The sequence below is a fragment of the Aaosphaeria arxii genome (assembly GCF_010015735.1).
Source record: "Aaosphaeria arxii CBS 175.79 unplaced genomic scaffold BU24scaffold_2, whole genome shotgun sequence".
NCBI lineage: Eukaryota > Fungi > Ascomycota > Dothideomycetes > Pleosporales > Aaosphaeria > Aaosphaeria arxii.
The window spans coordinates 4324539-4350071 of NW_022983475.1; the positions used below are offsets into that span (position 1 = coordinate 4324539).

At 50.2% G+C, this 25533-nt stretch overlaps 8 protein-coding genes across 8 annotated transcripts; 4 read left to right on the forward strand and 4 right to left on the reverse strand.

The window, feature by feature from the left end:
- Positions 1-123: 123 nt before the first annotated feature.
- On the forward strand, positions 124-2031 carry BU24DRAFT_419644 (uncharacterized protein). The gene is made up of 4 exons (XM_033527268.1): positions 124-224; positions 413-482; positions 533-1052; positions 1340-2031. The coding sequence occupies exons 1-4, from the start codon at positions 171-173 to the stop codon at positions 1905-1907; spliced, it is 1212 nt and encodes a 403-aa protein (XP_033388394.1). The 5' UTR covers positions 124-170; the 3' UTR covers positions 1908-2031.
- A 950-nt stretch (positions 2032-2981) lies between these two features.
- BU24DRAFT_489896 (uncharacterized protein) lies at positions 2982-4482 on the reverse strand. The gene is made up of 2 exons (XM_033533669.1): positions 3815-4482; positions 2982-3767 (listed from the first exon to the last, which is right to left on the reverse strand). The coding sequence occupies exons 1-2, from the start codon at positions 4334-4336 to the stop codon at positions 3111-3113; spliced, it is 1179 nt and encodes a 392-aa protein (XP_033388395.1). The 5' UTR covers positions 4337-4482; the 3' UTR covers positions 2982-3110.
- Positions 4483-4627: 145 nt separating this feature from the next.
- On the forward strand, positions 4628-8835 carry BU24DRAFT_419647 (uncharacterized protein). The gene is made up of 17 exons (XM_033527269.1): positions 4628-4855; positions 4921-5055; positions 5297-5753; positions 5803-6114; positions 6164-6200; positions 6252-6382; positions 6580-6600; positions 6659-6707; positions 6764-6819; positions 6877-6905; positions 6960-6978; positions 7044-7060; positions 7111-7138; positions 7189-7263; positions 7628-7662; positions 7724-7787; positions 8095-8835. The coding sequence occupies exons 1-17, from the start codon at positions 4749-4751 to the stop codon at positions 8542-8544; spliced, it is 2022 nt and encodes a 673-aa protein (XP_033388396.1). The 5' UTR covers positions 4628-4748; the 3' UTR covers positions 8545-8835.
- Positions 8836-9797: 962 nt separating this feature from the next.
- Positions 9798-11480, forward strand: BU24DRAFT_132841 (uncharacterized protein). Its single transcript, XM_033521035.1, has 2 exons — positions 9798-11079; positions 11135-11480. Exons 1-2 carry the CDS (start codon positions 10112-10114, stop codon positions 11295-11297), a joined length of 1131 nt encoding a protein of 376 aa, XP_033388397.1. The 5' UTR covers positions 9798-10111; the 3' UTR covers positions 11298-11480.
- Positions 11481-12580: 1100 nt separating this feature from the next.
- On the forward strand, positions 12581-13217 carry BU24DRAFT_419648 (uncharacterized protein). The gene has a single exon (XM_033527270.1). The coding sequence runs from the start codon at positions 12916-12918 to the stop codon at positions 13159-13161; it is 246 nt and encodes an 81-aa protein (XP_033388398.1). The 5' UTR covers positions 12581-12915; the 3' UTR covers positions 13162-13217.
- Positions 13218-14004: 787 nt separating this feature from the next.
- BU24DRAFT_477158 (uncharacterized protein) lies at positions 14005-15508 on the reverse strand (the record flags this gene model as incomplete). Its single annotated transcript, XM_033532963.1, has 4 exons — positions 14005-14886; positions 14978-14992; positions 15109-15188; positions 15282-15508. 4 exons carry the CDS (start codon positions 15506-15508, stop codon positions 14450-14452), a joined length of 759 nt encoding a protein of 252 aa, XP_033388399.1. The 3' UTR covers positions 14005-14449.
- A 6501-nt stretch (positions 15509-22009) lies between these two features.
- Positions 22010-23423, reverse strand: BU24DRAFT_448421 (uncharacterized protein). The gene is made up of 2 exons (XM_033530885.1): positions 23127-23423; positions 22010-23067 (listed from the first exon to the last, which is right to left on the reverse strand). Exons 1-2 carry the CDS (start codon positions 23314-23316, stop codon positions 22115-22117), a joined length of 1143 nt encoding a protein of 380 aa, XP_033388400.1. The 5' UTR covers positions 23317-23423; the 3' UTR covers positions 22010-22114.
- A 466-nt stretch (positions 23424-23889) lies between these two features.
- BU24DRAFT_342917 (WD40 repeat-like protein) lies at positions 23890-25312 on the reverse strand (the record flags this gene model as incomplete). The annotated part of the gene is made up of 4 exons (XM_033523335.1): positions 23890-24797; positions 24845-25013; positions 25060-25214; positions 25267-25312. The coding sequence occupies 4 exons, from the start codon at positions 25310-25312 to the stop codon at positions 23890-23892; spliced, it is 1278 nt and encodes a 425-aa protein (XP_033388401.1).
- Positions 25313-25533: the final 221 nt, after the last annotated feature.

Sequence of the window (25533 nt, forward strand, 5' to 3'; positions counted from 1 at the left end):
CCGTGCGCGCCACAGCGCTAGGTGCTCCGCATCCGGGTTCGGTGAATGGTTTTCCCGCTGTGGCGCATGGTCTCTAGCCTCACAAACAGACAAGAAGGCAGCTCTCCCCAAACTGTTCAGAGTGGAGCTTCCGACTATACCGTAACTCAGCACCCCGCCTCTCCGCAAATATGTCGTTTCAACCTCTCATCACTTTCAAGGCTGGCAAATGCGACCTTGATCTAGTAAGTGAGATCTCAATTCAACCGTCTCGCTGCATCGTCCACCGCCTCTCACCAGAACGGTCTCCTTCAAGCCAAAGTTCGGAGCTGGAAGGACAAATGGCATAACTCGAGGAGGCGGGAAACTTCGTTCCGAGGAACCATCCCATCTTCTCTTTATTTAGTTGTAGCTTTGTCACTAACTTTAGCAGAGTGGCAGCCCGAATCCCAAAGTGAAACCTATCCAAACCCCCGGCTATGTATACCTCTACATGGGAGATGGTCGGTTCAGCATCGCACAGTGTACTTTGGAAACATCTGACGTGATATAGACTTCGTCCATTTCTGCTGGCGGCCCCGCAACGCATCCATCGACGAACCCGAGCTCGATCTCCTCATGATTCCCGGCGATGCGTCATTTCTTCCATACCTAGGCGCTGACGCAGGCGCTGATTCGGAGAACCTCAAGTCGCCGACCGATGGCCGAATCTTCGTCCTCAAGTTCAACTCCAGTTCTCAGCGATACCTTTTCTGGTTACAGTCCAAGTCACAACACCCACGGAACGATCCCAGCTGGTTCAGCGAGCGGGACCTTAAGATTGGACAGATCATCGATCTCCTCTTGAATGGCGAGGACGTTGACGTCCAGGCCGAGCTTGCCACCGCAAACAGCCGCGGCGGACCTAGCGGCGATGATGATGAAGATGAGACAATGGAGGACGTGGAAGGCACAAACCACCCTGGTCGTGATCGACATGGAAGCACAGGAGGCGCAGGGCCGGGAGCTACTGGTGGTGATATCCGAGAAGAAGGCGAAGAGTCTCGAGAAGGAGGAGCTGATGGCGGTCGAGCGTAGGTCTCAAACATTCGTACCAGTTTACAATTGCCGTGGCGCGGTCGATCTTCCTGCCCAGATATGGGCGGTTTTCCAAGAAGCCCTGCATGCGAGAGCATTTGCCTTCTATACGAGGCGGCGTTTTAAGGATCCAAATTCGTTCATGAAATTGTGCACCGGATGAGTGCCGTTCATGTGTATCAATAGACCAAATATTCAACTGTATCATCCAGCCTTCTCGCCCGCCACGGCATCTACATTGTTTCATGCGACTCATTGCTGTACAACAGCTAACGTTTAGTAGTGCCGCAATAGGCTCGAACGATGCTCAAGCGGCAGTTCAGAATTTCCTGCAATCTATCCAAGGCGGTAACCTCGCCGGCGGAAACGGTAGCGGTGGACAGCCATCCTCAGGTCATTTCACAACACTTTTGGATCTTCTGTCACCTAACAACACCATCCCGGTCATCGAGAAGGCATCACCAGCTCTCCTGGACGCGCTATGTGCAAATCTCCCCCCAATCATTCTCCTCCTTGCACAAGAGATCGACAACGTATCTGAGATCGATCCAGAGTCGGAGGAGGCCAAGGCAGTCATCGAATCTCTTGACGAAGAAGACAAGAGAGACGTTCTACGACGCGTCCTCACCTCACCACAAATGCGACAAAGTCTCGGCAGCTTGACGGTCGCTTTGAGGGACGGCGGCCTGCCAAACGTAAGTCAGGCGCTCAAGATCGACGTCGAGAACGGCGGGTACCTAAGAGGTGGAGGTATGCCAGTCGGAGGCGGCGATGCGGTCAAGGCGTTCTTGGACGGCGTGAAGAAGACGGTCGAAAAAGAGGGCGATGACGACGACATGGACACGAGCTAAATGATCAAACGTCGATATGTGCCATAGATTTCATGACATGATTGTATAGAGAGTAATGCAGAGGCGTCCTGTGGTTATACCAGGCGCCGTATGAATAGCAACAAGGAAATATCTACTTCTCCAACGATGTCTGTTGATGTTGCCGTGTTAATCATTCCTCCATCATTCTTGAATCAAGCGACTAGCAAAACCTAAATAAAACCGTTGATAATTATCTGCATCAGTAACAACCATCAGGAGACAATAAGAACAATTAAATCTAGCTGAGACAAATTGTCATGTAATCACTAATGTTTTTTGTCACAGATTAATGTTCATGAGAGTACTATTTCAAGCTAAATCCTCACCCGATTCTCCATCATGTCTTTCCCAATGTGATACGACCCCAGCTTCCATCTGGACAATACCAATTATGCTTTAGATAGAGCTCAAAAAGAGCATTCTGGTAATTTATAAATATCAAATTGACAAAGTGTCAGTGCCCTTTCTCTTGTTAATAGGCTGCCAGCCGTGATTCAAGCCATCAGCGTACATAGATAAGTAGTAAGTACTCGAAATTAAGATTTAAAGTGCGTGTGGATGACCGAAACATCAAACATTCGGGGAAATTTTGTTGTCTAAATAATTTAATGTTGTTGTGGAATATTGAAGATTTTCTGTTAGGTTTAACTTCGGATTTGGTGCGTTGCACATTGGTACACTATAAATGTGCGAAAACCACATTATATACCATAGGTACCTAATTCATGGGCTTGTGAATGAAGTAATGATACCTTCAGTGGATTTACCACGACATATCATTATCAATGGTCATTCTTTTCAAGAGTGTTGGAAGCTTCGTACAGTGGCGCTGATGGTGGGCACGAGTAGTTTTTAGTGTCATTGAGGTGGACTGGGATGACACAAATCCTCTTTACAAACTGCACGTTGGTTGCCGAAGCGTATGTATTCTAATAATCACAAACGAAGAAGTTGACTAATCATTATGTATCAATGTTGAGGTTTAGATTTATTCTCAGCAGTTTCCATAAGATGATAAGATATCCTTTCCTCCACCTGGGAAAATACCTAACCCTCTTTTTCCCATTGATAAATGGGGTGGTGATGGCTGTGTCATGTTAGAGGAAAGTTCCTCATTGCCTGTTGCTCTTTGCCCTGCGAATGTGGAACTCATTGTGTGCAATGATGAAATTATTGGTTGGGTCATTCTAGTTCTTCGACATTGCTCGACATGAAACTGCCTGCCTGACTGTATTCCGTCCCCGAATCACTTTCGGCTCTTTCAGGGGCAGTGATTCGTGACAATTGGAGACTAACTTGTTTGCTGGCCGTACTCGTGATCATAGTTTTGCTTGGGGTGGGCGAACAGTGGACCATTTCCATGTTGATGTCGGGAGCCAGACTTGAGGTGCTCGAATGATGTCCAGTGCTGTCCAGAGATTGGAAAGTACCAACGAAATCTGATCGTAAAACAACAGATTCCGGCGAAGGAGGGCTAGGACAGGCTCCAGCCACAAGCGTAAGCTCCCGTATGGGTACATCAGCAGGTGGCAGCTTGCCCCGACGAAGCCGTGTACGTCTCGCTACGACCTTCGTGGCAAAATGAGGTTCACTATGCAGCTCGGCCGGGGAGAAACCATCCGATATTTCCTGCGAGTTCTCGAAATACCGTCTGCGAGTCCTTGTATTTGCTGGTTGCTCTGGACTTTTAACACCTTTGATGCGTGCTCGCTGCAAAACCTTACTCGGCTTGACCGCGCAATTGAGTCTAGACTTAGACAGTTTGATATCTGAGATGGTTTGGCTGTCTTCGATAGGGTCGACTTCTTCGATTGGAACAACGGGTGACCTCGCGTCTCCCTGCAAAACATCAGCTTTTCTGCGGCACAGGGCAGTGTGATCTTTACATGGTGTTCGACAAGATCATCATTGGTTAATGTCCTGACAAGGGAAAGTTCATGCACAATTGTTCTTCTTGTTTGAGCAAGTGCGTCATTTGATTGCGAGATATCAGCAACCTGCCTTGCCTTTCGCTTCTGGATGCAATTTCTGCTCGTTGGAGACGGCGTATCTGCTTGAATCAGGGGTATATCACCATCCCCGTGAAAAGAGTGCGAGAAAGTCAATGCTGTCTCTTGTGGATCTTCGACTGTATGATTGGATTCTGTGGCACTGAAATCTTCGAATGGATTCGAATGGACTTCGACAATTTCAATAGGAGATTCACATGCCAATGTCTCATTTGGGCGGCGAGCATCAGCGTTGCCTCGTAACAGAGAGGAAACTGGAGTAGCAGCCTTCCGATCGGGCTCAAGTACAGAGAAGCATCGCCAGCCCCTCCGCTGAGATCGCTGAGGGATGCGATTGATCACGGCCAGGAATGAAGTCAAACGCAATTGATCACCATGAAACTGCTCGCTGCTCGACATGATTGAATGGTGAAGGGATCTGTGACATGATTCTATCCGAGATGCAATTGAGGTCAGCTACAGCTGAAGTATTTAGTTGACAGAGCTGAAGAATTTGGAACGTGAAATGAACCTGGAGGAAAGCAACGAGGAGGTAACGAAAGAAGCCACTGGTTGGTCATTATGGATACTCTAATTTGGCTACGAACGGAAGCTACGAGTTTAACTAGCGCAGGCGGGCAGTTGCAGTGCGCGCGTCATGACCAATCGCGCCAAGAACAGACAACCTTCATCCACAACAACGCCTTTTTTCATCAATTGACGCAAACACTCGCAAGCACTCGCCACCATAACCAGCGCGATTGCACCATACTCATCCCTTGAAATTGTCGATGAGAATAACTCTGTAAAATCCGGCGACTTCCTGATCGTCATGGTATCCCCGCCTTCCACGCCGCGCTGGGCGGCCGTGGATCATCCCGACATCCCTGAAATTGGTGATGACGATGCTTTTGACGAACTGGCGATGAAGCTTGCACTGTAAGGAAATGCCATGAATTGGGTTCATTCTCAATTCTCGTGTAAGCACCATGCTGATGGCGTAGATACTTCAATGAAGCCATTTCTCTGCCTCACTCCTTTGACGATCTGCGGTCCCTTCCCTACGGTCGAATATTGTCACCTTTGACTGTGTATCTATCGGATAATGTCCACCATCCGGGAATAGTCTCAGCATTACTGTACGTGTGTCGGCATCTTCGATTGATTTCTTTCCCCTATTGTCCTCATCGCATGAGTCTACGCCCCGATCGTTGTGAACCGTAGCCAAGGCCAACCATGCTCTTGTTCCTCGCCTGATTTTAGGTGCCTCGACTGGGTGAATGTCTGGTTTTGCAAGCTATATGTTTCCCGGAAAAGCAATGCCATTCTCCCTTGTTCATAGATGTGTCTTTCTCCACCATGAATGCTGACTCCATCCAGGGCATTGAAGGGTCATTTTACCGCGCTCGAGGAGAACAGCGACGAGCCGGGGCTTAATGAAGCTAGAGGTTATGCTTGTGAATTTGTTGCATGGCAGTTCTTGACGAGTTTGTCGGAGCGAGAGGCCATCGACTTCCTTCTGTTTGATTTGGCACCTGAAGCTTCGAACGGTGAACCGGATTCTGAAAGTGAGGTGCGAACTAATGGTGGGCAGCGTACAGATGCGCCGGGTCGAGCGACCGATCGGACACCACTGTTAGAATCTCAGCATGTACAGGGCTCATCTAACAGCGGAGGCCGCGATTCTTCAGCGTCAACTGCAAGAAGCGCAACCGCCGCTCCTGGTTTCACCGCCCAATTTGTGAACCTAAGTGCTCTCGAAATTGCGGCAGTGACTGGCGCGAAGAAATTTCTGAGCCAACGACCCGTGCAGAAAATGATCAATGGATTATGGAGAGTAAGATTGCCTGCACTTTTGTTAGGTATTTGTCTCTAATATTGAATAGGGCGATATTGTGTTCTGGGAGACCCTGAGCGTCGACTCTGTCAAACATCCTCGATTCTACACTCGTCGAGCCGACATATTTTGTCGACTTCGCGTTCCTCGTTACTTGAAGGTGTTCGAGACGCTCTTCTTCACAGTGTTCCTGTTCCTTTTCTATGTCGTCCTCTACCACAAAAGCTACTGGCGTGTGACGCCGATGGAAATCCTTCTTTACATCTGGATCGTGGGCTTCGCTTACGACGAGTTCGGTGAATTCAGTGATGCTGGCCAAATCAGCTTCTATGCTTCGGACTTTTGGTGGGTTTGGGACATAGTAGGTGAAGTGTACACACGGGTTCTACATTCGGCTGACTCTTCGTAAGAGCATCGTACTCGTTGGCACATCGTTTTTCGTTCTTCGTAAGTATTGAGACAAGGCCAACGACATTTGCCGGCATCTAATCATCAAAGGGGTTGTTGGACTAACCATGTCTTCAACTGTCATTATCGAATTGGCATTCGACGTTCTGGGTCTCGAAGCCCTTTTCCTTGTACCAAGAATCTTTTCCTTGCTGAGTTTACACCCGTACTTTGGAACTTTGGTAAGTCAGTAAACCATGAAATGGCTCATGTTGGTATGGGCCAATATGACCCTACTTGCTCGACGTCCTCCGCCCCTGAGATGCTGCTTCTGCCGCTTCTCATGTCTCAAACCGGCACGCCCGGGCCGTGTGAAGATTGCGGCACAACTTACACTTCACATTTCTCAGTATTCTGATCTTCTCTAACCTACTTGCAGATCCCTTGCCTGACAGAAATGGTCAGTAAACTTCGAAGAGGAAGTAGCGGCAACGTACACCGACACTGATGCCCCACAGACGAAGGACTTTGTGAAATTCTTGTCGCTAGTGATAATACTCTATCTAGGTACGGTGTGAACGCCGCAGCCACATTAAGCATCGTTCCACTCATTCTATGCCTAGGTTTCCTAACGACATTCATTTCATTGGCTCGTGGCTTGTACACCCCACGGCAGATGGTGGGTTATTGCCCAAGGCATGAAGCTGAAAAAACAGCAAGCTGATGGAAAATACAGGCATGGATTCTTGTAAAAGTTTTCTTTGGGTGAGTGAGGCTATGCCGACTTTTAGGATCTTGCAATTCGCTAATAATATGAAGGTCGAGCTATCTAGGCCTTGTGAGTATTGCCCAAATATTGTGTGGATCGATCACACTGCAGCATAGGCGCTAATAAGCCGGAAGGAAGTTGCTCAGGAAATGTATGGGAGCGTTCACCTAGCAAGGGGAACTCTGCTAATCAATTCACCAGATCCCCTGTGTTTGGTCCGCCCGTCATGGTATGTATTCATGTCGACATGCATGTGCAAACGGTCTGCTGATGAACCAGCTCATTTTCCTTGTATTGACCAATTTCCTCCTCATCACTTCTCTGATCTCACTTCTTTCGAATTCTCTTGACAAAGTAAGTATCCTTGATTGCGCCTGATGCATGGTTCTGCTGCAAGTTCTTGTGAACTGCACTGGCTCGGCAAAATGATTGGCTCTAAGCGCCGCTTTTTGGAAGGGGCGGTGTTGCATCGCCTAAGTGGCTCGTTTCCCTGCGACCCCAGTCGCGGCAGCCTTGCCATCATTGCCTTATCGAATAATTGCGTTGTTGCCATGTTCACGTCGCTCGGTCAGGCTTCTTTGTTCGTTTATGGACATGACGCACGGCGCTCTGCACCGTAGGGAAAATGCCACCGCAACCGAGTATACCAGTTTGCGGTGTGAGCTGCATTCGCTAATTTCTTGTCTTGGATGGAAACATTGCTAAGATAGTTTAACAGGTGTTAGAGCATGCACGTGAGGAATATCTGTTCATGTAAGTGTCCATGGACAAGACCAAGATTGCGATTCACGTGCTAACCGCAGTCCTGCACCAGTTATTCCGTCTACGTTTTGGAAGCATCTACGTCAAACCGCCTGACGTACTATTTGCCGCCGCTTGTAAGTGTGCCTTTCTACACTATTTTGGGTCTCCACGAGACTGTTGTTAGGCGCCGCATAGCCTCCAGAATGTTCAATACCTCAATGACCTACCGTTTACGGTTGTAATGGCTGGGGAGACACTTCTTCAGGCTTAGTATCTGTTGATTTGTTGAAGTCTATACCATTTTGACCTGCGCCCCTTCCGGCTTTCGAGGGACTTTTCCTTGTGCCGCTTTTGATTCTATTTTATCCATGATGTCTTGTTAGTGTGCCAGAGTGCGCACGAGCCGGCTGCTATACTATTGTGAGGCTGATGCGATAGTAGAATCTCATCCCGCTTCTACTCCGGCCGTTGCGGCTTGTACTGCCTTCGGAAAGGCTTCGAAGCGCTCGAATTCTGCTTTTGAAAGTGTCCCACCTTCCTTTCATAGCAGCGATCTGGGTGTATGAACAGCTCATTGAGCGAACCCGCAAGCGAGGAACTGTATCCATCAAAGGACCTGAGACTCTTTCTAGAGCGAGGGGCTCTTTACTCCTTCCTGCCAATACCCGTCATGCAAATATGGGTATCCATGAACTATCACCAGGGAACAGTGGCAGTGGCGGAGGCAGACCAGGCAGATCAAGCTCTGACAACAGACCACAGACAAGGACAGGTCGATCCGCAACCGAATCCCATCTGGAGGCATTGGTATTGCAGCTTGTAGAAGAGGTTAAACAGCTCACAACGGTAGTCTCACAGCTTCAAGAGCGTGAAGCAGGCATGGCCTCTTGATGGTCGGCGCTTCCAGTCAGCACCGCCGGGCATGATCGTGGCATACCTTGAGAGGCTTGGTTGATTCTTTTTCCTGCTTTGACCGCAGTCTGCATTTCACGGCGCACTTTACAAGTTTAGCTTGCCAAAGGACGATTGATGTCAGCGGAAAGGGCCGTTCAGACATGGAAGACCATGAATATACCTGTTGCAGCGCTAATAGACACAAAAAAGCCGGTCGATTCACAGTCGAACCACCAAAGGACACATCCATCGGTCAGCTCGGAAGAAAGGCGTTGCAGATCGCGTTCATCCTGTCTCTGAAAAGCAATGTTCAAATTGGCGCGCGTGTTGGATGTCTCACGGATCGTAGGAGGCCACGGAGCAGAGGCAAGATGAGAAGAGGCAACCGCTGGCTGGATAATTCAATGCAGGTCGGACGGAGCAAGGCCGGCAGACGCGGGCGACAGTCACTATCACGCCTCATAGTCTGGTTAGTAATGGGTCCGTGGAGCCCTAGAAGGGAAGGAAAGGGTGGTTGATGCCCATGGTGGGCTACGCTTTCGTACTGGCAAAGACTACGATAGCTGCATAGGAGCAGGGAAGGGGGGGCTGCTATTCACCGTCTCCACTGCGCTAAGTAGGCGGTCGGCTCACATTTGATTCGATTTCGGGCCGCTGGCGTTCCCGAAAGCTTGGGACCTTGAGCGCACTAGTCGACTGCTCGACCGCCCATCTGCATTGCGGCCAGGGCATCCTAGCGCGCTAAATCTCACCCACCACCATCAACACACGGACACGCCAGACACAAACAGACAGTGGACACAGACACACACAGACACACACCCCCGGCTACAGGTTGTCCGTACTGTACAAGACATGGTATAGTCTATTACAGGGCATACAATACCGCACAGGGTTGATGGATGACAGGGTGTAATCCACTTCAAACATCCCATCAGCACCCCATCCGTCCACTACCACCACCACCACCACCACCAAAAACTACCTCCCCCCGGCCAATTCCACTCCAGCAACTCCTCCACCCTACGATGCCCTGGACGCATCAAGCACCCTGCACGGATTTCTCTTCCTTCTCTCCATTCTGATGTTGCTGCTGCTGCTTCTGTTCCTTGAGCACCTGGATCAGTTTAGTCGATCTGTTGTTGTCACCTCAGCCCTCCTCTTTGCGAGACAGGCCCCCATGATTGCCAACAGGCGCTTGCCGCCGCGCTTGAGCTCTTGCTCTCTGAACTTCCTGTTGCTGCTCATTTCCGAGTCTGCCTCGTCCTTCAAGTACCGTATGCTCGGGATCGCACAGCACAAATACACCGCCGCAACAAAGTACACTCTGTCTGCTTTAGATCCACCACTACCTCATCGAGGCTGCTCTCTCTTCACTTGCCCGCCTTGCACTTACAGTTATAATCCTCCTGGTGTCCTGAGCTATTCACTCCTCACTCACTATACGTATTCATAACAACCCCTCTTCGCCCGACCTTGCCTCCTCCCACTCCAACAAACATTCTTTAGTTTCAACACAGCCTTACCATTCTTGTTGTTCTTGTCCTACTCCTGCTGTGCCAATATGTCCATTCGGGATCAACCTACTCCGCCTTTCAATTCACCATATCAACACGCAATGAAGCCGACATCGCTCCTTCAGTCTCCAGCCTATCCTTCTCCTGCTCGCAGTGAGTGTGAGCCTTCGCATTACCCTGCCGAAGGCCTTGGGCTCCACGGATATCAGTATTATCCTGCTTCTGGTGCCCCCTCTAGCGCAGTACTCTATCCACCATCGCCACAACCCACCGAGGCGTGGTCACACCTCTCCACTGGCGCTTCTCCCCTTATATCTGAGCCTCACGCAGAGTCATGGAACTCGACATACGATACTCGCGCCGAACGATCTCCCTTACCGTGGGGCCCGCAACACCCATCCCATCGTTCCTCTTTGTCTTCAGCAAGGGATGTATCTATCTACTCTCGTGAGGATTCGGAACATGGATTTCCACACATCAAACTCGAACATGGGAATGATTGGGCCGAAGAGGAACGATCCACCCCAGCCCTTCGCAATGCTGCAATGACTGTCTCGCCTGAGCATCTCACGACTGGAATGTTCCCTCATGAGCATGTATATCGCTCGCCATCCCTTACCAGCTACGAGGCCTCTGCAATTGATGGTTATGAGAGCCGAGAGTACGACTCGGTGCATTTGGATGGACGAACACGGAGCCCAGATTCGAACGGCAACTCAAATACATCCACAGCCCGAACTCGAGTGCGAAGGAATCCCACCACCCGAGACAATGCGAACCACTCTTGCCATGTGTGCGGCAAGCTTTTCCAAAGGAGTTACAACCACAAATCGCACCTGGAGACACACAATCCTGACCGGAAGAAGGAGCACATTTGCCAAGTAGAGGATTGCGGGAAGAAGTTTGTGCGGAAGACGGACTTGGATCGCCACCACAACAGTGTCCACAGAAAGCTCAAGAAGTTCAGGTGTTGCAAGTGTGACGCTAGCTTCGCACGCAAAGACACTCTTCGCAGGTACGGACTCTACCCACTTACCTTACTGATTGAAAGGCACTGACATTGTTATTAGGCATGAAGAAGACGGCTGCCCCAGGCGAAATGTGCTCCCCAGGACCCGATCGGTGCGGTCATCGATGCCTTACTACCCCGGATCAAGGTCCGAGTTGTACGATAGCCGGTCACCACAGATGTTCCGGGACCAGAGCTACGTGTCCAGCCCTAACAGCTTCTAAGGACATGCATACGAAATTTTAATGAGTTGGTCATCTGTTTTCAAGAGCGTAAAGCTCGAGTTGGGAGGCACTTTTGATTTTGCGTGACATAGGTCTTGTCCAAGCACGGCGTTCTGTGATTTGTATGGAATTTTTGGTGGAATTTGTGTGGGATTGTCCACAATCTGACAGGAGATGGACATTTTTCGGCGTTTCCAAGTAGCAGATGTGCGCTCTTGCTCGTCTCATTAGATTAGACCGTGGGGCGATTCATTCCGCAAGAACCCTCATCGGGCATGTTGGAAGAGATAGAATTCGCACGAATACCATTGTCAGTTCCCTACTATCTATTCTCGGACTATGCATATCTCATTTGGTGACAATTGATGGTTGACGATGGATCCTCTTACACCCAGCACCCACCTTACTACGCACACTTACACAACACAGACACTGGACACATTACAGCCCCAACATGGGCGATTTGCAAACGACGGCTCTGGCGCAACGGTACGGACGGGGATACCGCACGCCCCACAGCAGGATCCCTGGCCTGATGTTGCCCCCTCCCACCACCCATGCTCTCGCTCTTTCTTCTATTAAGAAGAGGGAGAGACAGAGGGAGCGAAAGAAAAAACTTCAAAGCACACCTTGCCCAAACAACGTCTTTTTGCGCTTCCGCGATCTAGCGAGCCTAAGCCCAGTTGGCCGTGCGAGCAAGGGAGCGCGACCCGCGTCTCAAGGATGGCCATGACCCTCGCGGGGTCCCTGCTTGGGAGAAATTGATGTGATGCAGTGTGCAGTGCGTGCGCATGCAAGAGGTTCGATGCAGGCAGCGCAAGAGCAACGAACGCCTGATTTACCGCCGGCTCTGCACTGAGAGTTGGTCTAGCTTCGACGCCGTGCCCGCCTGTAAGTGGTGGATGTTAGCGCTTCCAACGTCTGTTGCAGCGATGCGGATGCGGCACGGCTTCTCCGGCGCCCTCCAACAAACCCATCCCCCATCCATACCCCCTCCCCTCCCTCCCCCCCCTCCACTTCCTTTTCCCCCCAATCCATAATCCTATCTATTGCTACTGCTAGGTCAGGTTTCTGCTTGCCGTGGTATGCGTGTATGCGAATAAACGAAAAGGTATATGCATTGCGTCTTGTATGGCTATATTGCCCGGCATCTAACGGCGAGAGTGACCGCTGCAGCTTGTGAAAGACAAGGACAGGACAGGGCAAGACACTTTCACACCCACACGCAACCCCGGAGGACAATGCCAGGTTTTTGGGGGGATGGTGGGTGGGTGGGTGTGTATGTGTTATTGGGCATATTATGTATGGACGGGCGTCTGTTGCACACTGTCTCAATGTCGTGCATACCCCCGGCAGACACCTAGATAGGTCTCTTTTTTCTCACTCACGCTCACACGCACACGCACACGCACACACACACGTCCACATCCACCTACCACCCCTACATGCGTATTACAGCGGCGTACGGTGCGGGAGATACCAAGATTCATCAGACGACCAGCGATTAAGCGCCCGGATGAGTGATGAGAATGTGCCGCCACGCCATGGCCATGTGTAGCATGACGTTTGGGCTTGTTCTTCGCTTACCGGGTGGGATGAAGGGAAGTGGAGATGTTGGATGGGTGGTAGATTGGTGGATTGGTTGGTTTTATCGACGTTTGCCGTTTTGGTGGTGATGATTCAAACTGGTCGTGATTATCCTGGATGGGATCCACACTTCTTGTCACCTTTCATGGTTGTATCGCGTATTGCGTATGGATCGATGCAAGACGTAGTAGTGTACAGTTCCCTCCATAATCGTACAGTGCAGTGCTGCAACAACAATAATGGAGGGGGGAGGAAAGATGGTGACGACGGTATGTAATGAATATTGAGAGGGAAAAGGAAACGGGCATGGACATGCACTGACATGGTAGGAGGAGGCTCTAGATTGAGAATAGCACGATACACTAACTGGACGCGGGCTGGACTCGGCGGCAGCGTCGTCAAATGGGCCCATGCCATCCATCATCAATTGAGCGAGCAAACAGGACAATCTCCCTCACCCTCGCTCCATCTGCCCTCTCTGTCCTACCCTTCTTCGTTTCCTCTCCTCTAGTTCGTCTGCATTACTCTTCTTGCTTTGAGTGCCCAGCCTCCAGCCCTCTCTAACTTTCGCATATATGCTCGATTTACCAGCTGCCTCTTTGGTCTCTTTCCGTTTCGTCTTCGTCCCTCTCTTGACACAGGCCGAGCCACCACCCCTTTAGACAATCACATAGGGCTCAATGCAAAGTTCAAAGCAACTCTTAACATACGGGGATGTTTGGGCAAGGACTATCATCAGATCCGGGCGACGAACATACATGTCCTGAAGTAATCGGCAAGGACAGTGGCAATCATACACAGACATGATCGTACACAACCATGAATGATGCCTAACCCGACCACGCGGATCAATTACGCCCCGCAGCATACCTTCTATTTTGGCCCCCTTCCCGCCCCCAACCAGCTGTACCCTTCTCTTTCTTCCCATCCCCACCACTCCTCATCTCGCTCTGCTGTGCGTCTCTCATCAGTGCACGAACCGAGACAGCTTGCCTTGGCCCGACGACTAGCATTTTGCCAGTCTATTAGCTCTAAGAGTCTGGGCCGACCGTTGCCGCGTGGTGCGGGACATTAACACATCGACTGATAATCTCTTCCTGCTATGATCCATTCGTTATTGACACAGTATCATGCTGCATGTCTTACCTTCTTCTGCCGCACCAACAACACATGACCGCCGTAGTCTGCAAGAAACGCTATCGTCTTGGAACAGTCGGGTCTTAATTTCACCTTTCTAGGGCTGGTGCATGTTTCGGGTGGATAACAGTCCTCCAGTGTTGATCAATTATACTTCCACTTAACGCCAACTTCATCAAACAGTGGCAAACAACACCATTTGCACCGAGACAGCCTCCTTCATCCGATCGAACCATTGGGCGCTGTCGAGAATCTCTGTCCGTCCCGTTGTGGTACGGGCGGATATGCAGTAGATCATCAGCCGGACCTTTCGTCCCTCATCACACTTCACCCGTCCCCATTGGACACACGTAAACAACCTGCAAATCATGCCCACCAGGGCACATATTGCCTTTTAGTAAGGAAGGGCCATCGTTCTCCCGCCCCTTCTACGATGGAAATTCGGATGCCAGATCACAGCGCAGGAAGGTCCGAAGTGCAAAAGGATTTCCCCCTGAGAACTCCGAGAAAATAGCGTTCCTCCAGTCTCGCTCATCGAGGAAAGTCAGCCACCAAGATGTTGGTAGATGCGGATGTTGACCTTCCGCGGATGACGCTCTGCTCGGAATTCTTCGAGTGTTTTGAACCCACATTTCAGTCGCTACCCGTGCGCACCATCGCCAGATGTTTGGTGGTGTGGTACGGAGGAGACTTGGTGCGAATTCCTTGCTTTGATATGCCAGCCTCGTGCATCGCCGAACGCTAAGACATTGAAGCCTCGCCATCATGTGGCGCGAAAATCGGTCGGAGTACAAAATCGGACGATCATGACGTTGCAACCGGATCTCTTTCTCCACGATGTTGTTTTGTAGCGCGGATGTAAGCGCTGCCGACTAGTTGTAGGGCAGCCATCACTTGAAGTGGTATCTTGACTTGGGTCACATCGCGCGGATGACGTCGGACAGGCTCGATCTTACGTTTGGAAGGCATATCTGAATTTCGGAAAGGTATGCAGTGCAATTAATCTTACAAGAAATTTTTCAGTTTGTCCAATTTTTGCATGGCAAGCAGACAGTACGTTCTGACTTCAACAAGCGCTGCAATTTACCTTTCTTACTAAGATCCACCGTTTGTGCAACACTGGCATGCATTTCTGACATATTCGACATATGTTGTGCGCCCCACGAGCTCGTGTATCTTCAGTTTAAGGATGAACACCGCGTTCGTGGCCTTGGGACGAAATCCACGCGAAGCTGTGTAACCACAATCACGTTTATTTACCGCTTGACCGCTTGGGCAGGCGACAGAAGCGCAGACTGCCGGTTTGTGCCGCTCGCCTGCGTGAAACCGCTTATCTCGCTAGTGTGGCGCCATGAACCGCTCGCCCCGCGCGCCAGATCTGGAGTCCAGCGCTTAGCGGAAGAGTTTCTTTCAACGTCCGCTCGTATTCCATCGTTAATCCATCTCACCCGACTCCCCAGACGCCTCCATCCGCGGAATTGGGCCATGGTATAAGTTGCGAACATCCCCGCATCATGTTCACAAAATAATACAGCGACCCCTCATGTTGCCATGCTGCCACACAATACGGTCCTCCACCTCTGCACTTTGTCGCGCTCAAGGCGGCCGCCGTGGCTGAGACCATGAGTCTGCCTCAAGAGGACCGTCCACACGCATCAGAAGCAAGAGAGCGCGAAAGAAAAACAGAGCGTGCGAGCCAATGGTTCATCGGAATAGTGGATCATGCTCATCAGCCACGCAATCGATTGCTGGTGGTTTATCCATGGACAGCGAGGCTGGGGCAGTACAAGGTGAGCTCGGCGAGGGTCAGCGGAGCTAACGGAGCTACGACCGGGCAGGCATTCCATAAAGAAGCGAACGCACATTGGCACTGCGCCCAGCGCTTACATTGCGATGTCAATTGGGCAGCGAACGTTTCGAGCTCTAGCGCGGCCGCATTCTGTTTCTTTGTCCGTACCAAAATGCTCTGCCGAAGGCATTCACAACGTGGTAGCTATGCGAAATGCGAGGTGTGAGCACTCAATGATACAATTTTCTTTGGTCTCGACTTCGATTTGCCGGCGACTCGCTTGATGCACCACCGTATCGTCATCGAAGACTCGCTAGGCGGCCGCCTCCTATTCAAGAAATTCGTCGCACCCCGCGGGCTGGAAAGTCGGCGATCCATGCATTGCAGTACATGTATGTACAGTCCGTACGACCAGTTCTTGAGGGACGGACGCCCTCACCGCCCTTCATGAATTTCTGGTTCCTGGTGCCTACCCAAATGCACGAAATCGATGCCCCAGGCACTTGCGACTCACCGATCAACCCCGCAAAATCATCATCTGTCTGCGTTATCTCGATATTTGGGACCTTGTCCAGCTGGAACGACCAGGCAATTCTGCGTCCCGCTAGCTCGGCCGCACCCATGCGGTGCCTGCCTGGCTGCAAGTTGAGGGACGATGGCACACCGGAATTGTGCAGATAGCCAGACCGCACACTATCCCAGGTCGTGTTTAGATTCTTCCATACCTTACCTTGTTTGTTAAGCCGACTATTCTTTTCTTTTCTTCTGAGCATTCTTCTTAGCGCTTTTCAAGGGGCATGCTTTGGTTCGACATTAGCGTTATTGTCGATATCCTCTTGCTCGCTGTTTACGACAATACGGGTGGAGCCTCGCGACCCAAATTGGATTCTTTGTTCACGCTATCCGACTGCCCTGGTCCCCGATTATGAAACACCGGATATCCTTTAGCGTCGCAATTCCGTACGTCACTCTATGATTCGAGCCATTTCGTGATGCATGTGCCGCCGTGCCCATATCTCGAAGAAGTCGTCATCCCCCATTCTGGCGGGCGGGGTACACCGCTCCTGGAACGAACGACCCATCAACATACAGCGGCACAGGGCAGACTGCTCTGGCGCTCGGTGGACAGCCCCGAAAGAGCTTCGCTGCGCATTGTTTCTGCTAAGTACTGTTTTCCATCGGGTCCATTGGGTCCATCGAGGTATTCACTCGGAATAGAAATGCTGTCTTGCCCTGGGATAGTGTAGCTCTTCATACGCAGGTTATCCGCCGCCTTATGTAACTTTCATAGCACTAACTTCGTCCTTCAAACTATCTTTGACCTCCCGGCCTACCCGGCTGTGCATGCAGGGCCACGTTGGCCGTACTTATCCTCTTGCGAGGCCTCGTGTGAGACAGCTATGGGATTCTCCATCTCATTTGCAATCACTGAAGACAACAACACCGTCGTTGCCAATGGCGCCGACGACGCAAATTTGTGGTTAGTGCCGTTTATTTTCGGCATCGCACAAACCATTGTATTTCACCATACAAATGATGTGGATAGCATGCTATTGTCATCTCTCCATTTGTCCCAACATCAACGCTCAAGGCGCCCTTATTCTAATTCGTTAAATGGGAAGAGCAAGACATATACCAACTCCAACAACTACATCTGGCACGCATCCAGTCATGTAGAAGAACGTCTTCTACTAAGTTCGAGAATTTCTGAGACAAAACTAGATATGTTTGTTGTCTCGCCTCTATTGGAGGGTAGTTATCGACTAGCGTGTATGCATGCTTCGCTCTGCTGAGGAGATGTTACGCCCCGCATACAAGATCACCGACTTCTTTCCCGGAAGAGATTCTTGCAGTAATTGTTTTGTTACGGAGCTGAGCAGTAAGTACTAGTTTGATAGCGTTTGGCTTTCAAAGTTCAAGCTGACGATTTGATACAGGCAGCGATGAATAGACTTTTGGCCTCAAGTCGACTACAACGAAGCACATGACCCGAAAGCGTCTCGGAACCCAACCACTAGTGATACTTCATCTGCCCGACCGACACTATGACCGAGTCAGTAACCGAAAATCCCCTTCTGATAAATGTTCTGTCGTGCCATCGTGGATTTAGACATGTTCAAGCGTGGGGGCTGAATTCAGTCAGCTGTGCATACGCAGACAACGTTCGATACCAAACCCCCGAGAACACCAACAACCGCGCTTCTATCAAACACACCTAACATCGCGCTTCACAAGATCCCAGTTCCTCGACAATTGCGCTTGCTGCATTGAACATCAAATGGACCTGGCCGCGATCCTGGATACTGGGATGGCCCCATGGACACATCCTATCCTCGCAGGCCCTGCCAAACAAGCGCGATGTCAGACAGGCAGCCTTAAAGGGCGTTCAAAAGCCAACATCCCCAGCTTAGACTCATCGTCGCGAAGACGATCCGCAGCATGTTAGAGGCGCAGAAGCTTGTTTGAGTCTGTCACAACCTAAAACAGGTTGTTTGTCGTACGGGACCTCTGCGTTGGATCAGCAAGCTGTTGCATGATGCTCAAATCGGCAAAACGGTCGCCCTACTGGACAGACCTTGTTGAATCGAAGGCGCAATGCCTCTGAGTCGTCATTAGACCTCGAAAGGCGTGGTCTAAATTTATCGCCGTATGTTGTGCAGGTTAGGCAAGGCGATCGCTCTTTGACGTAATGAAGTCAATCTTTGGGGAGTGGTGTCGCGCTGGAAATCACAGTAACAGTATCAAAAGGAAGAAGACGGATATGCGCAAAGTTTAGGATTCAAACGTCTGGATAACCTTTTTCTGTGCCTCCGGGAGTGTGAACTTCGCCGCCTATGCCACCACAAAGCCGACCCAACGGATCTGCAGCCTTGCGCACATCATCCAGTCCCTCCTCAATCACCACGCAGGAGAGAGATCTTTGTCAACTCGCACCTTCTCGCATCCCTCACTTCCACGTGTACGAGGTACAGACACGGCACGGTTTCAAGGTTCCCCACATCACACCGTGTATCGTATTACGACTTCTCACCTATCTTAGGCTATCTCTCTTGCTGCCTACGTTGCTTTAAGGTTCCGTGCCACCTACCGCACCACATCTCGACAGATCAACCGTTAACATCCTTGCAAGAACCCACGAAACACCGCGTAACGACGCGGGGTTCCGCGCAGGCCATTGGCACGACCCGAGTTGTCAGCCGGGGCACCCACCTGCTGTTCGAATTTTCCTATTCAATACAATGGGCAAAAAAGGCTAAAACAATATCGTTCGTCGGATCTAGGATCTAGGATCTAGGATTTCGCGGACGAATTTTACGATCGAATATCGTTCATGCTATCGCTGTTTGACTGGACGTTGTTTCGCTTGGTCTCGACAGAGTCCGACACTGGCGGTGGCTTATCCGACTCGTCGCAACCTATTCTCCCCATGGGATTTCCTGATTAGCATCATACAGTTGTAGCTTTCCCCACTATAGGAAAGCAAGGCGTGACAGGGCGACTGTTTCTCGCCCGTGTACGGACCGTTATTCGCAACTTTGGTCCATAAGTAGTAGTACATCGAAGGAACTAGGTACTCCGTCGTTTATCGCACTCTCGCCATCTACGTTGCATTGAACGCACGAGAATATGTACCAACATCCCGACGTACCCACAAACGGACATCCTCTGCCTTCAAACTATGATATGTAACTACCCCGTATCGCCCTGAAGTCGACCTGGCTCTCTCGCAACTCGCATACTTCTAACACATGACACACGGTACACACATGTTCCCAAGTGGTACGTCCAACACATACCTGTTTCATCCCATGAAGACCCCTTCGTTCTCGAACACCAACACCACATCAGATCTGTTGCGTTCTTCCCAACTCCCATTTACTATCTCAAAAAGATCTAGAACCTTCAAGGTTGCTGCTCAATTGCGTGATACACGTGCGATTTCCCTACCTCAAGGCCCCCCAAGCCAGGTAAGCACTTGGTCGCACTCCCGTCAGCCAGGGAAACCCCCTAATACCCCACGACTGATCCGATCGTGTTCTATCGGACCGCTAGGGAATCTTGCGTAGTTACGCTAGTAAATAGGGTAGGTAGGGTAGGTACTCGATTGACTGCGATTCATGCGTTTTAGGATATGCTCAGCGCACTTCTAGTGAGCGAGGGGCTTGATTGGTCAGGAGGTATACACCAACCACCGAGATGTGCGCGCGATTGGATTACTAGATATGGATTAGATAGATGCTCTGTTTATGCGTTCGCAATATGGTTTGTTTGTTTATTTGTTTCGTTCGTAGGAAAATACTATGTCCACCAAGTGAACCAAATATATCCCTCCCTATCTCCATCTCTATTATGGAATGTTTGTCCAGGGAAACGTTCGTTGGTGAGGGACGTTCCACTTGTCTCGGATACGTCCTCTCCCGGCTCACATAGCACAAATGACAATCCCATTTCTAGACGAGAATCCTTTCGAACGTACCTCGTATGAACACTATCTAGACCAAAAAGGATACTACTACAACCAATCTCACGTGAAAGAGCACCATGTCTTACCGATGTCCAGCCTTGTTTTCGTTTCGTTTCATCGTGTCTCGATCGTTACGTCTCATCTATTTCTTCCCTTCTTTCTTCCCTACTTCTTCTACATGTCTCAAAAATAACAAAAGTTACAATAATAAAAAGTACCTACTACATAGTGATCATAGCTATCCCATCTCACACCAACCAATAAATAGAACCTCCCCACTTTCCAATTACCACAATCGTAATCGCAGCGTATCAAGCTTAAACATCCTCACCCGGCATCTCCCTCTTCCGCGAACAACAACTACGTAAGCAGACCATTTCCTTATTTTGGAAAGACAAGCAAATCATGACGACACACCCATCCACGTGACGGTCTGCATCGAAGCAGCCCACCTTATTTTTGGGGCGGGGGCGGGCAAGGGTATGTTTCGAGGCCGGGGTCGTTTCAAGGCGTGTGGCTCTTCTCTCGATGCAAGCCAGATTGTTTGTTTTGGGGGCGGAGTCCTTCTTGTCCTCGCTTTGTAAGTGAGATTTGACCAGAGGGGTTGTCAGCGGTAGTGTGGTGGGTGTGCGGTCGTTGGTATCTGGCTCTTCTTTTTTTTCCTTTGCCATGGGATATGTTGTACGACAATCTGATTTCGTAGCCACATACATGGGAGAGAGCGAGAGGGGAACGTGAGGGCAGGGGGGGTGGAGAGAGGTGCGTTAAGCGCGGCGTTTTCCTATTCGGGACAGTGCAGGACGAGGGCAAGGAGGTGGGATGATGTAAAACGTGGAGGGACGGTGCATGTGTCAGTTGACCGTTTATGCGTCAGCTTATGTATTTGGTATTGGGTTTCCTTGATTTACTTCCGTGGGTTTGTATGTGTTGGTGGATTGAGTTGGGGTGGAAGGTAAGCGCGGTACCCGCGCCTAGGATGGTGGTGCTTGGCTGGGGTCGTGTATGTACTGTGTAGCATGGAGATGCTTTATTGATTTTCTGCGGTGTAGGGTGAGATGGTTTAATATAATGTTGTAGATTAATTTTGCGGTTTCCGAGCTTATGGTTATGCATAGGCATGCATGCTGTGAGGTGACGATGTTGGGTCCGCCGTATTGGGAGCATTGGAGGATTTGCTGCATCATATGTTTCCTTCAGAGAAATGGTACAGTGTATGTTGGAGATGCTGAGCCAAGGGCTGTTATAGATTTACTGAGTTTTACGGTTGCTGCTGACCGCCTCCTCCATGCTGGTGACTGGTTAGCCGTGCAGATAACTATATACCCTTTCTCACAAAGGCAAGAAATCTCAAGGTAAAAGATAATGCTTATGCAGATCTGTTATATGTTGAAGTGAATTATGAAAACTGTATTGTAGTTCATACTTTTATTATATTAACATATTATTCAGTTCATGTTATCTTTATTTTCAGAACGTTTACTAGTCATCTTATAGATAGAAGAATATCTGCCTGAATTGCAGAGTTTGTATTGCTACGAATTTTCAGTAAAAGATGAGGTGTTCTATACATACCCCGGTAGGAAGAGATCTTGAACGGTCTGATTCGTATCAATCGTGGAGATCAGATATGGCAATTGAAGGATGGATATTGAAGCGGTCGCGGCAAGGAATTCACGTAGTTTATGGTCTTCTCAATCCCTACTGATGACACATCACACAACAATAGAACTCTTTGGAACCATTCATCAATTTTTGTTCATTTTCATCATACTAATCGTAACGGCATCGGTCGCATGTAGTGCTTCAGCTACATGGACCAACAGTCAAGAACCCATCATCTCAGATGAAATCTCCACTACCAAACCCTCCAAAGGGGTTCGGAGGACCCCCGAGTCCACCGCCTCCGGCACCTCCAAACCCTCCTCCTCCAGGAAACCTGCCACCGCGATTGTCTCGCGGCGCCGAGCCTGGCCCTACAGGATCGAATCGTGCTCCTGGCGGCGCCATGGGATCGTAGCCTCCAGGACCACCACCACCTACTCCACCAAACAACGGGTCGTCGAACGTGGGATGCATGCCCCCTCCAAACCCACCAGGCCGCGGAAGACCGCCGCCGAGGTGCGGACGGAGAGGATCGTGGGGCCCAAGGCCGGGTGGATATAGATCGCTCTGACCGTATCCACCGCGTAAGCCGCCGTCGTGGAGCGGATACCGAGGCGGTCTGTTGATTTCGTATTCATCTTCGAAGCCTGGAATGGGTTCTGGCAGCGGCCGTTGGCCTTGTCGAGGTGGTGCTCGTAGGGGGTCTTCGAAGGGGTATGGCCGCGCTGGTTCTGGCTCATTTGTCGGTGGTTGCCTGGGTTCGCCCACCCCTCTTCCTGGTTGACTGCGGTTGTCTTGTGTCTGCGAATTGTCCTCGTAGCCCTCTTTCTGAAGTCCTGGTGCAAGCTTTTGAATTATAGAGATCTTGAGGAGAGAGCCAAGGTCATTGAGGCGACCCGCTGATATGAAAACGTCCTGTAACTGCTTTGCCGCGTCTTCCTTCGATGCATCCTCCGCTATTGAGACTGGTATTGATGACTCTGAGAGGTAGTCTTTTGAGGTGACTTCAAAGGTCGTCGTTTTATCGTCTCCAAGTGCAAGACCAAGCACAACCGCTTTACCGCCCAAGCGGTTGACCTTTACAAGATATTCCATTGACGACTGAGAATGTGCGTATCGGAACGCATACGTCGACGAAGCGTTCCATTCTGTGGGGAGAGGTTCTGGGTTTTGCGCGTCTGCATTTGCTTCTGTAATCGGACCATCAGCGCATAGCTCCAAATCGATGGCATACAGATGGAGAACTTACCTATCCGATCATCATCGCCAAGACCTATTAACCTAAAGCCTACTCCAATCATCCCAGCGTGTACCGCTAGTGCTATGGCTTCTGTTGCGTTCTTGAGTTGCGGAGATGGCGTTTTAGGCAGACTAGCTGCCATGAAGAGGGAGAGGGAGCCCGCGCTGAGCGGGTTGCCTGTAGTGTTCGCCGGAGGCATGCTGAATGAATTTACGATAGTGGAAAGTAGTCGTTATATTTGTGGGAGATATGCGTGCGTGCGTGCGTGATTGTTTTGATTGTGGTTACGAGTGTGATGAATGTATGAGCGCGCGTTTAGGCAACATTTTGGAGCTGTTGTATCGTCATTGAGTACCCGCGGGGTAGCTTCTGTCCAATCAGAGATCAGATCGGACAGATCCGTGCACAACATGGTCAATGGTCTACGAATTAGCATAACCAATCTAAGTTCTCCAGCTTCTGTAATTATGAATTTGTATTATAATGAACCTAATAAAGGTATGTCTATGGTAGGATTGAGAAGGGAGCATTGCTAGATGAGACTGAAGAGACTACTGTTCAGATTGCTACCTGTTCGTAAGATATCGTCACTCAGAAAAATGATCTGGAGATAAACTGATGCTGTGTGAGAACCAACGCCGAGCTTGCAATGCAGATGTACAGGAAACAAAACGCAATATCCTTCAGATGAATGCAACATCACTCTGTAAGATCAGCTGCTGAGCCACTAGTGAGCTCATTCGGTTCGAGGAGTCTGATGATGTTAGTGATGTCAGACAAAAGGGTAGGTATGAACGTACGAATACTGCTTGAACAGGGTCCCTTCGCCCCCTTTCTCCAAGTCGATGTTGAAGAGATAATAGTTTCCTTCGCTCGTGACTACCATTGCTTGCGGCCCGTTGTTGTTCATCGCAACGACCGTCCTGATCGGCCCAGACGACATACTGTTCTGCGACTTGGGGATTTTCACCCAAGCGAAATCTCGTGCTGGTTCCCAGATCTCGGCAACAGCGCTAGGTAGATACCCCCCGACAGTCGCGGCGAATGACTTTCCAACATTTTGCGATGTCCGGCGAATCATGCTTGCGAATGTGGGATTGATTGGCTTGCGTTCTGAAGCCGAGATATCGGCTGTGCTGTCTTCGTAATCATACTCGGAAGGGGGCTCCTGACTACTTCGACTGCCGCTCCGTTCTCGAGATGCAGAGGGAGGCCTTCCGCTTGGTCCCGAGGCGCTGTTGCTCCGGCTGGCGTTTGGTGCAGCCAGACGAAATATGTGGACAGTCTCCGTGGCTGATGAAACACATAGTAAGGTCGACGTAGAGTTGAAGGACATGCTATATATCCTGGCCGGAATGGAACCACGGCGGAATTGGTACAGTTTCTGGCCATCTGGAACGGAAAAGACGCGGATGATTGTACCCTTTTCGGACGCTGTCGCCAAAAGAGTTCCTTCATTGTTCAATGCGATACATGATAATGGAGAATTATGGGCTTCGATGACATTTACTGCCTCCAATTTCGTAGCGTCGTAGATGAGAACTTCGCCGCTTGATGGAGTCACGCTATCATTCTTCGGTGGAGCGTGGGAGGGTGGCTGGAAAGATGCTGGTGCAGCCTTTGACGGTAGTGGATATACGAGGTAGTTGTTTTCTGACGAGGCAGACAATGCGCAAATAGCTAGGTCTACATTAGCAACCAAGTATGCATGGATTCTTCGCTCCTACCGTTGGTATTCGGCGACGTCTTCTCGTTCTTCAACATTGCCATGTTGCTTATATCATATATGTATATCTCCGATTCTAGTACCACCACCAGTCGCTTTCGGTTCAGGCGCATGGCTAATATAGCCGTTCGAAACGTCATTTCGCATATGGTGGAATGTCTCTGCAAGGGCTGTATCAATACTACAGTTCGTCAATGTTCTGGTGGACGAACCAACCTTCGTGTTTTGTATCCGCAGGACTCGTGGTGACAGAGTCAGCGCAACCAGAGAGGTCGAGAAGAGCATCTCAAGGCTGGAGACATCTCCCTCTCGCGACTCAGATTGCTTGTTAAAAGGATCGGTTGTGTAAATGCGGTAGCCCTTGGTGGTGCCTGACGGTGCTCATATCAGTAGGAGGTCATGGAGCCAGCAATCTCATCTTACCGACACCAAGATGGCTGTGGTCCTGGTTGAACGTGACGAAGTTCATGGTCGCCATGCCGACTGGTAGAGGCCTGTACCAGACTCCGCGCGAGTATGCAGGTATATGTGTCGCGGTGGTGGTTAAATAAGACGGAGCTCCGGGAGCTTGGACCGCACGTTCGCGGGGAAGTGAATTACGAGTTGTCGTTAATGAATCGTCGCGAGAGCTGTGTCGGTGGAGCAACGAGTGGTAGAAAGCATATATGAAGAGTGACGATGCGCGACCTC

Bases quoted from the DNA above. Each gene is read 5' to 3' on its own strand.
- BU24DRAFT_132841 (XM_033521035.1), top strand. From the start codon at position 10,112: ATGTCCATTCGGGATCAACCTACTCCGCCTTTCAATTCACCATATCAA. The intron at 11,080-11,134 runs GTACGGACTCTA...CATTGTTATTAG, and splicing joins CGCAAAGACACTCTTCGCAG to GCATGAAGAAGACGGCTGCC.
- BU24DRAFT_448421 (XM_033530885.1), bottom strand. From the start codon at position 23,316: ATGCCTCCGGCGAACACTACAGGCAACCCGCTCAGCGCGGGCTCCCTC. The intron at 23,068-23,126 runs GTAAGTTCTCCA...GTCCGATTACAG, and splicing joins TGGCGATGATGATCGGATAG to AAGCAAATGCAGACGCGCAA.
- BU24DRAFT_419648 (XM_033527270.1), top strand. From the start codon at position 12,916: ATGGGTGGTAGATTGGTGGATTGGTTGGTTTTATCGACGTTTGCCGTT.
- BU24DRAFT_419647 (XM_033527269.1), top strand. From the start codon at position 4,749: ATGGTATCCCCGCCTTCCACGCCGCGCTGGGCGGCCGTGGATCATCCC. The intron at 6,383-6,579 runs GTAAGTCAGTAA...ACCTACTTGCAG, and splicing joins ACCCGTACTTTGGAACTTTG to ATCCCTTGCCTGACAGAAAT. The intron at 6,708-6,763 runs GTACGGTGTGAA...TTCTATGCCTAG, and splicing joins AGTGATAATACTCTATCTAG to GTTTCCTAACGACATTCATT.
- BU24DRAFT_489896 (XM_033533669.1), bottom strand. From the start codon at position 4,336: ATGTCGAGCAGCGAGCAGTTTCATGGTGATCAATTGCGTTTGACTTCA. The intron at 3,768-3,814 runs GTAAAGATCACA...GATGTTTTGCAG, and splicing joins ATGATCTTGTCGAACACCAT to GGAGACGCGAGGTCACCCGT.
- BU24DRAFT_419644 (XM_033527268.1), top strand. From the start codon at position 171: ATGTCGTTTCAACCTCTCATCACTTTCAAGGCTGGCAAATGCGACCTT. The intron at 483-532 runs GTCGGTTCAGCA...GACGTGATATAG, and splicing joins ATACCTCTACATGGGAGATG to ACTTCGTCCATTTCTGCTGG. The intron at 1,053-1,339 runs GTAGGTCTCAAA...AACGTTTAGTAG, and splicing joins GGAGCTGATGGCGGTCGAGC to TGCCGCAATAGGCTCGAACG.